This window comes from Ciconia boyciana, chromosome 33, assembly GCF_034638445.1.
Source record: "Ciconia boyciana chromosome 33, ASM3463844v1, whole genome shotgun sequence".
Taxonomy (NCBI): domain Eukaryota; kingdom Metazoa; phylum Chordata; class Aves; order Ciconiiformes; family Ciconiidae; genus Ciconia; species Ciconia boyciana.
This window is the reverse complement of record NC_132966.1, coordinates 807,761-819,523: the sequence shown is the minus strand read 5'-3', so window position 1 is coordinate 819,523 and position 11,763 is coordinate 807,761. Positions and strand designations below refer to the sequence as shown.

At 61.0% G+C, this 11,763-nt stretch overlaps 1 protein-coding gene across 1 annotated transcript in view; it reads right to left on the bottom strand.

Moving 5' to 3' along the window:
• Positions 1-1,092: 1,092 nt before the first annotated feature.
• SPTBN4 (spectrin beta, non-erythrocytic 4) overlaps positions 1,093-11,763 on the bottom strand; it is a 28,982-nt gene continuing 18,311 nt past the window's right edge. Inside the window, 9 exon segments of the mRNA XM_072848855.1 lie at positions 1,093-1,347; positions 1,459-1,501; positions 3,310-3,483; positions 5,442-5,728; positions 6,787-6,856; positions 6,954-7,360; positions 10,138-10,334; positions 10,505-10,589; positions 10,673-10,811. Coding sequence (XP_072704956.1) covers positions 1,186-1,347; positions 1,459-1,501; positions 3,310-3,483; positions 5,442-5,728; positions 6,787-6,856; positions 6,954-7,360; positions 10,138-10,334; positions 10,505-10,589; positions 10,673-10,811 — 1,564 coding nt within the window. The 3' untranslated portion in view covers positions 1,093-1,185.

The following is an 11,763-nucleotide window of genomic DNA, read 5'->3' as shown; positions in this document are numbered from 1 at the left end:
TACAAACTCTGCTCCCCCCCCTCCGCGATTTGGGGGGGGCCCCCCCATGGCTCTGTGTCCCCCCCCAGTGTTAAATTTGGGGTACCCCAGGGTGATGGGGTGCTTCAGGGTGATGGGGGGACCCCCTGGGTCTTGGGGACCCCCCTCCGAGGTGTTGGGGACCCCCCCTGGGTGCTGGGGACCCCCCCCGGGGTGTTGGGGTACCTCAGGGTGTTGAGGACCCCCCCCGGGGTGTTGGGGTACCCGAGGGTGCTGGGGACCCCCCCGGGTGTTGGGGACCCCCTGGGTTTTGGGGACCCCCCCCGGGTGTTGGGAACCCCCCCCCCGGCTCTATGGCTTGTGCACGGGAAAAGGGGGGGCCGGGGGGGGACCCCAGGGAGGGGGGCGAATTTGGGGGACAACCCAGTAGGTGCCCGGCACCGCCCCCTCCCCAAATCCAGGACTGGGGGGCACCCAGGATCTGGGGGGCACCCAAGATTTGGAGGCACCTGGAATCGGGGGGGCACCCTGGATTTTGGGGGGAAACCTGGATTGGGGGCACCCAGGATTGTGGGGGGCACCCAGGATTTGGAGGCACCTGGAATCTGGGGGGGGCACCCTGGATTTGGGGGGCACCCAGGATTTGGGGGGCACCCAGGCTTTGGGGGACCCAGGCTTTGGGGGGCACCCAGGACCTGGGGGGCACCCAGGATTTGGGGGGGGTCACCCAGGCTTTGGGGAGGGCACCCAGGACCTGGGGGGTCACCTCAGACCTGGAGGGGCACCCAGGATTTGGGGGGGTCACCCAGGCTTTGGGGGGCACCCAGGACCTGGGGGGTCACCTCGGACCTGGGGGGCACCCAGGATTTGGGGGTCACCCAGGCTTTGGGGGGGCACCCAGGACCTGGGGCGGGAGTCACCCAGGATTTGGGGTACCCACTGCTAGGGGTCACCCAGAATTTGGGGGCACCCAGGATTTGGGGTACCCACTGTTAGGGGTCACCCATGATCTGGGGGGGGCACCCAGGCTTTGGGGGCACCCCATCCCCACACACACTCCCCCCACCCATGGGGCGCAAAGGGGGTCCCCCACCCCCAACACGGAGCCCCCCGTGGGTGGGTCCACACCCGAGCTGGGTCCCACCACCCCCCCACCACCCCATGGGTGGGGACCCCAAAAATTGGGGGGTGTGGGGTGTGGGGGGGTCACTTCCGTCTCCCCGAGGTGCTGGGGCGCCGGTCGCCCTCCCGCCGGGGGAGACCCTCGTCGGTGGAGGAGGTGGTGAGAAGACCCTGGCTCCACCGGGCCACCTCGGCGTGCTCCTGGGCGCAGGCGGCCAGCGCCCTCAGCCACCCCCGCATGTCCTCCTGGACGGGGGGGACACACAGACACAGACGACACCCCAAAACCATCATCAGGTCCCCCCAAAACCTCCACGCTCCCCCCCCCACCCCCCCCAAAACCTCGTAGACCCCTACCTCATCCTTGGCTTGCAGGAGGAACTCGCTCCCGTCGCTGGTCCTACAAGAGAAGGACCCACTCAACGCACCCAACACCAAGAATTTGGGGGGCCCCCCACCCAACACCAAGAATTTGGGGGAGCCCCCAGCCAACACCAAGATTTTGGAGGACCCAACACCCAACACCAAGAATTTGGGGGACCCCCCACCCCACACCAAGAGTTTGGGGGACCCAACACCCAACACCAAGATTTCGGGGGACCCAACACCAAGAATTTGGGGGACCCAACACACAACACCAAGAATTTGGGGGAGCCAATACCAAGAACTGGGGGACCCCCCCACCCAATGCCAAGAATTTGGGGATGCCCCCACCCAACACCAAGAATTTGGAGGACCCAACACCCAACACGAAGAATTTGGGGAACACTCCCACCCAACACCAAGAATTTGGGGGACCCAACACCAAGATTTTGGGGGACCCAACACCCAAAACAAAAAATTTGGGGATGCCCCCACCCAACACCAAGAATTTGGGGGACCCCCCCCACCCAACACCAAGATTTTGGGGACACCCCCACCCAACACCAAGACTTTGGGGGACCCAACATCAAGAATTTGGGGGACCCAACACCAAGAATTTGGGGGACCCCCCCCACCCAACACCAAGATTTTGGGGACACCCCCACCCAACACCAAGACTTTGGGGGACCCAGCACCAAGAACTTGGGGGACCCAACACACAACACCAAGAATTTGGGGATGCCCCCACCCAACTCCAAGAGTTTGGGGGACCCAACACCCAACACCAAGATTTTGGGAGACCCAACACCCAACATGAAGAATTTGGGGGACACTCCCACCCAACACCAAGATTTTGGGGGACCCCCCACCCCACACCAAGAGTTTGGGGGACCCAACACCCAACACCAAGATTTTGAGAGACCCAACACCCAACACGAAGAATTTGGGGGACACTCCCACCCAAAACCAAGATTTTGGGGGACCCAACACCCAAAACCAAGAATTTGGGGACCCCCCACCCAACACCAAGAATTTGGGGACGCCCCCACCCAACTCCAAGAGTTTGGGGGACCCAACACCCAACACCAAGATTTTGGGAGACCCAACACCCAACACGAAGAATTTGGGGGACACTCCCACCCAAAACCAAGATTTAGGGGGACCCAACACCCAAAACCAAGAATTTGGGGACCCCCCCACCCAACACCAAGAATTTGGGGAACCCCCCACCTAACACCAAGACTTTGGGGGACCCAACACCAGGAATTTGGGGAGGCCCCCACCCAACACCAAGATCTTGGGGGACCCAACACCCAACACCAAGACTTTGGGGGACCCCCCACCTAACACCAAGACTTTAGGGGACCCAACACCCAACACCAAGAACTTGGGGGACACTCCCACCCAACACCAAGAATTTGGGGGACCCAACACCCAACACCAAGAACTTGGGGGACACTCCCACCCAACACCAAGAATTTGGGGACACCCCCCCCACAACACCAAGATTTTGGGGGACCCAACACCCAACACGAAGAATTTGGGGGACACTCCCACCCAAAACCAAGATTTAGGGGGACCCAACACCCAAAACCAAGAATTTGGGGACCCCCCACCCAACACCAAGAATTTGGGGATGCCCCCACCCAACACCAAGAATTTGGGGGACCCCCCACCCCACACCAAGAGTTTGGGGGACCCAACACCCAACACGAAGAATTTGGGGGACACTCCCACCCCACACCAAGATCTTGGGGGACCCAACACCCAACACCAAGACTTTGGGGACGCCCCCACCCAACACCAAGACTTTGGGGGACCCCCTCGACGAGCCCCCCAACTGACTTGAGTTTGAAGACGTTCTTCTTCTTCTTGTAGTCGCTGGCCACCTCGCTGGTGGAGTGGTGGAGGTTGAGGAGGGGCTCGCCGCCGTGGGTGCTGCCGGCCGCTTGTCCCTTGGCGTCCTTGTAGAAGCCCAGGTCGCCCTTGCTCAGGACGCAGTAGAGGTTCACCCAGGATCTGGTCGGGGTGGTGGGAGGGGACACAGGGACACACACGGGGGGGGTGGTGGCACCAGCGGGGGACGCAACGCTGCTGGAGGCGTTGTGTTGCGGGGAGTGCGCGAGGGCCGGGGCACCCGCTGTACTGGTGGACCTCCAAACCCTGGTGAACCCTCACCAGTGATGGATCTCCAAACCCTCGTGCTGGATCTCCAAGCCCTGGTGAACCCTATCCACTGATGGATCTCCAAACTCTTGTGCTGGATCTCCAAGCCCTGGTGAACCCTCTCCACTGATGGATCTCCAAACCCTCGTGCTGGATCTCCAAGCTCTGGTGAACCCTCACCTTTGATGGATCTCCAAGCCCTGGTGAACCCCCACCAGTGATGGATCTCCAGACCCTTGTGCTGGACCTCCAAGCCCTGGTGAACCCTCTCCACTGATGGATCTCCAAGTTCTGGTGAACCCTCACCAGTGATGGATCTCCAAACCCTCGTGCTGGATCTCCAAGCTCTGGTGAACCCTCACCTTTGATGGATCTCCAAGCCCTGGTGAACCCCCACCAGTGATGGATCTCCAAACCCTTGTGCTGGATCTCCAAGCCCTGGTGAACCCTCCCCATTGATGGATCTCCAAGCTCTGGTGAACCCTCACCTTTGATGGACCTCCAAGCCCTGGTGAACCCTCTCCACTGATGGATCTCCAAGTTCTGGTGAACCCTCACCACTGACAGACCTCCAAACGCTGGTGAACCCTCACCAGTGATGGATCTCCAAGCTCTGGTGCCCCCTCTCCATTGACGGACACCCCAAACCCTGGTGCATGATGTCCATTGATTGACCCACCAAGCCCTGGTGCACCATCTCCCTTGATGGACCTCCAAGCCCTGGTGCATGATGGCCATTGAAAGACCCTGGTGCACCCTCTCCATTGAGGGACCTCCAAACCCTGGTGCACCCTCTCCATTGACGGGTCTCCAAACCTTGGTGCATGATGTCTATTGATTGACCTTCCAAGTCATGGTGAACCCTCTCCCCTGATGGACACCCAAACCCTGGTGAACCTTCACCATTGATGGATCTCCAAGCCCTGGTCAACCTTCACCATTGATGGACCCCAAACCCTGGTGAACCTTCACCATTGATGGATCTCCAAGCCCTGGTCAACCTTCACCATTGATGGACCCCAAACCCTGGTGCCCCCTCTCCATTGGTGGATCTCCAAACCCTAGTGCAGGCTTGACCCTCCAAGTCATTATGGACCTTCTCCATTGACGGACCCCCAATCCCTGGTGAACCTTCACCATTGATGGACACCCCAAAACCTGGTGCATGATGTCTATTGATGGACACCCCAAGCTCTGGTGAACCTTCACCACTGATGGACCCCCAAACCCTCGTGAACCTTCACCATTGATGGACACCCCAAACCCTGGTGCCCCCTCTCCATTGATGGACCCCCAAATCCTCGTGCACGCTTGACCCTCCAAGTCATGGTGAACCCTCTCCCCTGATGGACACCCCAAAACCTGGTGCATGACGTCTATTGATGGACACCCCAAACCCTGGTGCCCCCTCTCCATTGATGGACCCCCAAATTCTCATGAACCTTCACCATTGATGGACACCCCAAGTCACGGTGAACCCTCTCCATTGATGGACACCCCAAATCCTCGTGAACCTTCACCATTGATGGACACCCCAAAACCTGGTGAACCTTCACCATTGATGGACACCCCAAACCCTGGTGAACCTTCACCATTGATGGATCTCCAAGCCCTCGTGCCCTCTCTCCATTGATGGCCCCCCAAACCCTCGTGCATGCTTGACTCTCCAAGTCACGGTGAACCCTCTCCATTGATGGACACCCCAAATCCTCGTGAACCTTCACCATTGGTGGACCCCCAACCCTTGGTGCACCCCTTCCTTCGCAGTCCCCCCCCTCCATCCCACCTGCCCCTCGTTGTCCCCCACCCACCTGTTGGACGCCTTCTTGTTGGGTCCATCGAGCTCGTGCTTGCGGAAGAGGAAGCCCTCGTGCTGCACCGTGTGGGTGGGGGGCGGCGGGGGCGGTGGGGCGCTGCCCTGCGCCGGGGCCGACCGCGACCTCCGCGTCTCCCCCGGGCCCTGGGTGGGGTCTTTGGGTCGCGGACGTCGGCGGGGTTTGGGGCGGTCGCGGGCGCGGGGCCGGTCGGGTCGCGGCATCCTCTCCGGCAGCCCCTCCGGGCCGGTGGGCAAGCGGGCGGGGGACTCCCGCTCCCGGGGCTGCGGGGGGCGATGGGTGTCGGGATGTGGCTCCTGGTGGCCACCCAAGGTGGGGACACCGAGGGGACACCAAGGGGAGGTCAAAGGGACACTGAGGGGACACCAATGTGATGGCAAGGGGACACTGAGGGGGCTCCAAGGGGACACTGAGGGGACACCATGGGGACACTGAGGGGGGTCCAAGGGGACACCATGGGGACACGGAGGGGACACCATGGGGACACCGAGGGGACACCATGGGGACACCAAGGAGACACCAAGGGGATGTCAAGGGGACACTGAGGGGACACCAATGTGATGCCAAGGGGGCACTGAGGGGGCTCCAAGGGGGCTCCAAGGGGACACTGAGGGAACACCATGGGGACACCATGGGGACACCAATGTGATGGCAAGGGGACACTGAGGGGACACTGAGGAGACACCAAGGGGACACCGAGGGGACACCGAGGGGACACTGAGCGGGCTCCAAGGGGACACTGAGAGGACACCAATGTGATGCCAAGGGGACACCAAGGAGATGCCAAGGGGACACCAAGGGGACACTGAGAGGACACTGAAGGGACACTAATGTGATGCCAAGGAGATGCCAAGGAGACACCAAGGGGATACCAAGGGGACACCAAGGAGGCTCCAAGGGGACACCGAGGGGACATCAAGGGGACACCAAGGGACATCAAGGGGAAGCTAAGGGGGCTCCAAGGGGGCTCCAAGGGGACACCGAGGGGACATCAAGGGGACGCTAAGGGGACACCAATGTGATGCCAAGGAGACACCAAGGGGGCTCCAAGGGGGCTCCAAGAGGACACTGGGGGGACACCAATGTGATGCCAATATGATGCCAAGAGGACACCAAGGGGACACCAAGGGGGCTCCGAGGGGACACCGAGGGGACACCAAGGGGACGTCAAGTTGCAGGCAAGGAGACATCGAAGGAGATGCCGAGGAGACACCAAGAGGACGCGAAGGGGACGCGAAGGGGATGCCAAGGAGATGCCACGAGGACACCAAGAGGACGCCAAGAGGAAGCCAAGGGGACACCGGGGGGACCAGTGACTCACCGGAGCCGGCAAGGGGCCACCCGCCTCCTTCTCCTGCAGCTGCTCCACGATGTCGGCCAGCGTGGCTTTGCTGTCGGTGAAGATTTGGGGGGGGGGTGGTGGTGTGGGGGTTCACGTCGGTCCCGGCCACCCGACGGTGACACCGGCGTCCCCGTCCCCGCGCTCACCCGCCGCCCTTGCCGTCTTGCCGCGGCGGCTCCGGCTCGCTGGATTCCTGCCGTTCCAACCGGCGCTCTCGCCGCTCCCGGCGCCGTTCCAGCAGCCCCGTCCTCCCCTCCCCGGGTTCGTCGGTTTTGGGGGGCACCGGGGTCTCACCGGCGGTGGCGGCGGGGGGCACCTCCCCCCCAGGACCCCCGTCCCCGGGAGGTCCTTGGACGCGGTCAAGCTTGGGCTGTAGGCGCTCGGGACGGAGCTCGTGACGCACGTAGGCGATGCGGGGCTCCAGCCGGCGGCTTTCGGGGCGCTCAGACCCCCCCGGCGACGGCGTTGACCCCCCCGGGGGTTCCCCCAAAAATTTGCGGCTCAGGAGCGGCGTCGGCGGCTGCTTGTTCTGCTCCGCTTTCAGCTTCTCGATCTGCGGGGATGGGGGGCGGTGGGGTGGAGATGGAGATGGAGATGAGGTGGGATGGAGATGGAGATGGAGATGGAGATGGAGATGGGATGGGATGGAGATGGGATGGGATGGAGATGGAGATGGAGATGGGATGGGATGGAGATGGGAACACGGATGGAGATGGGATGGGATGGGATGGGATGGGATGGGGATGGGGATGGGGATGGAGATGGAGAGGGAGATGAGGTGGGATGGAGATGGGAACAGGGATGGAGATGGGATGAGGATGGGGATGGGGTAGGATGGGATGAAGATGGAGATGGGATGGGATGGAGATGGAGATGGGATGGGATGGGATGGAGATGGAGATGGGAACAGGGATGGAGATGGGATGGGATGGGGATGGGATGGAGATGGAGATGGGAACAGGGATGGAGATGGGATGGGGATGGGATGGAGATGGAGATGGAGATGGGAACAGGGATGGAGATGGGATGGGATGGGGATGGGATGGAGATGGAGATGGGAAAAGGGATGGAGATGGGGATGAGGATGGGATGTGGAGGGAGATGGAGATGGGAACAGGGATGGAGATGGGATGGGGACGGGGATGGGATGGGATGGGATAGGATGGGATGGGGATGGGGATGGAGATGGAGATGGAGATGAGGTGGGATGGAGATGGGATGGGATGGAGATGGGATGAGGATGGGGATGGGGTAGGATGGGATGGAGATGGAGATAGGATGGGATGGGATGGAGATGGAGATGGAGATGGGAACAGGGATGGAGATGGGATGGGATGGGGATGGGATGGGATGGAGATGGAGATGGGAACAGGGATGGAGATGGGATGGGGATGGGATGGAGATGGAGATGGAGATGGGAACAGGGATGGAGATGGGATGGGATGGGGATGGGATGGAGATGGAGATGGGAAAAGGGATGGAGATGGGGATGAGGATGGGATGTGGAGGGAGATGGAGATGGGAACAGGGATGGAGATGGGATGGGGACGGGGATGGGATGGGATGGGATAGGATGGGATGGGGATGGGGATGGAGATGGAGATGGAGATGAGGTGGGATGGAGATGGGATGGGATGGAGATGGGATGAGGATGGGGATGGGGTAGGATGGGATGGAGATGGAGATAGGATGGGATGGGATGGAGATGGAGATGGAGATGGGAACAGGGATGGAGATGGGATGGGATGGGGATGGGATGGAGATGGAGATGGAGATGGGAACAGGGATGGAGATGGGATGGGATGGGATGGGGATGGGATGGAGATGGAGATGGAGATGGGAACAGGGATGGAGATGGGATGGGATGGGGATGGGATGGAGATGGAGATGGGAAAAGGGATGGAGATGGGGATGAGGATGGGATGTGGAGGGAGATGGAGATGGGAACAGGGATGGAGATGGGATGGGGACGGGGATGGGATGGGATGGGATGGGATAGGATGGGATGGGGATGGGGATGGGGATGGGGATGGAGATGGAGATGGAGATGAGGTGGGATGGAGATGGGATGGGATGGAGATGGGATGAGGATGGGGATGGGGTAGGATGGGATGGAGATGGAGATGGGATGGGATGGAGATGGAGATGGGAACAGGGATGGAGATGGGATGGGATGGGGATGGGATGGAGATGGAGATGGGGATGAGGATGGGATGTGGAGGGAGATGGAGATGGGAACAGGGATGGAGATGGGATGAGGATGGGGATGGGATGGGATGGGATAGGATGGGATGGGGATGGAGATGGAGATGGAGATGAGGTGGGATGGAGATGGGAACAGGGATGGAGATGGGATGAGGATGGGGATGGGGTAGGATGGGATGGAGATGGAGATGGAGATGGGATGGGATGGAGATGGAGATGGGAACAGGGATGGAGATGGGATGAGATGGAGATGGGAACAGGGATGGAGATGGAGATGGAGATGGAGATGGGATGACATGGAGATGGGAACAGGGATGGAGATGGAGATGGGGATGGGGATGGGAACAGGAACAGGGATGGAATTGAATGGGATGGGATGGAGATGGAGATGGGACCAGGGATGGAGATGGGGATGGGGAGGGGGATGGGGACAGGGATGGAGATGAGGATGGGCATGGGAAAGGGATGGAAATGGGGATGGGATAGAGATGGGAACAGGGATGGGGACGAGGATGAGGATGGGGACAGGGACAGGGATGGCGATGAGGATGGGGACATGAATGGGGATGGGATGGAGATGGAGATGGAGATGGGATGGGATGGGGATGGGGATGAGGACGGGGATGGACATGAGGATGGAGATGGGAATGGGGACATGGATGGGTACGGGATGGAGATGGGAACAGGGATGGAGATGGAGATGAGGATGGAGATGGGATGGGGATGGAGATGGAGATAGGGATGAGATAGAGATGGAGATGGGATGGGATGGGGATGGAGATGGGGTTGGAGATGATGAAGATGGAGATGGGATGGGATGGGATGGGGATGGAGATGGGGTTGGAGATGATGGAGATGGAGATGGAGATGGAGATGGGATGGGATGGGATGGGATGGGATGGGATGGGGATGGAGATGGGGTTGGAGATGGGGATGAGGATGGAGACAGGGATGGAACGGGGACAGGGATGTGGATAGGAACCGGGATGGAGATGGGAACCGGGATGGCGATGAGGATGGAGACGGGTACAGGGATGGGGACGCTGAGCCGGTGGCTGCAGCGGCCCCGGGGTGCGGGGGGCAGGACGGGGGGTGACATCAGCCCCCCCCCCAAGATGCCCGTACCGTGGTGAGCCGTCTCAGGGAGCTGAACCTCTCCTCCCAAGCGGCGGCCGCCTTCCGGAAAGCTTCGTGCCGCCGGATCAGCTGCTCCACCTCGTCCACGCTACTGCCCAGCTCCTGGCTCTTCAGCAGGGGCTCCTGGGCCGTCAGCCAAGCGTCGGCCACCACCGCCTCCTGGGCGAACTGGTGCACCTCCAGCACTGCCGGACAGACGGACGGGGCGGGCGGACGGAAGGACGCGCTCATGGCGGCACCGCCCCAAGAACATCCCCATCCCCGCGGCGGTGGAGGACCCGACCCCGCCGTCCACCTCCCCAAATTAACACCCCCCCACCCACCCGCCCGCCCACCCCGCCCCGGTGGGACTCACTCTGCTGCAGCCATTCCCAGTGCTTGTCCCACTTCTCCATCATCTCCTTCTTCTTCGCAAGCAGCTTCTCCACGTGGGTTTTGATCTGCAGGGATGGGGGAGATGGGTTGGGACACCCCAAAAGTTGCAGCCCCCCCCTTCCCCGATTGTCCACCCCCTCTCCGGCACCTCGTCGGCCGCCGGGCTCTTGCTGAGGATGAGGGTCTTGCCCAGCTCCAAGCAGGCGGCGATGCTCTTGCCGCGGGCTTCGATCTCGCTCTTGAGACCTTGGTGGTCGTTCATCAGCAGCTCCACCGAGGAGACGTCCCTAGGAGTGGGGATGGGGGCTGGGAGGGCGGGAGGGGATGGGGACACCCTCCCCCCCCCACCGGGATGGGAGAGGACGTGGGTCCTTGGCTCCATGGATGGGACAGGCCACGGGTCTTCAGGATGGGATAGGACACGGGTCCTTGGTGGCATGGATGGGACAAGACATGGGTCCTTGGGATGGGATGGGACATGGGTCCTCCAGATGGGACAGGACAGGGGTCCTTGGCTCCATGGATGGGACAGGACATGGGTCCTCAAGATCAGACAGGACATTGGGTCCTCAGGATCGGACAGGACATTGGGTCCTCAGGATCGGACAGGACACAGGTCCTTGGCTCCATGGATGGGACAGGACATGGGTCCTCAAGATCAGACAGGACATGGGTCCTCAGGATCGGACAGGACATGGGTCCTCAAGATCAGACAGGACATGGGTCCTCAGGATCGGACAGGACACGGGTCGGTGGTGCTACGGATGGGACAGGATGCAGGCCCTCGGGATGGGATGGGACACGGATCCTCCAGATGGAAGTGGACACAGGTCCTTGGCTTCATGGATGGGACGGGACATGGGTCCTTGGGATGGGATGGGACATGGGTCCTCTGGATGGAACAGGACAGGGGTCCTTGGCTCCATGGACGGGACAGGACATGGGTCCTCAAGATCAGACAGGACATTGGGTCCTCAGGATCGGACAGGACATGGGTCCTCCAGATGGGACAGGACACAGGTCCTTGGCTTCATGGATGGGATATCCATTATCTTCAGGATGGGATAGGACACGGGTCCTTGGTGGCATGGATGGGACAAGACATGGGTCCTTGGGATGGGATGGGACACGGGTCCTCCAGATGGGACAGGACACAGGTCCTTGGCTTCATGGATGGGATGGGACATGGGTCCTCAGGATCGGACAGGACAGGGGTCCTTGGCTCCATGGATGGGACAG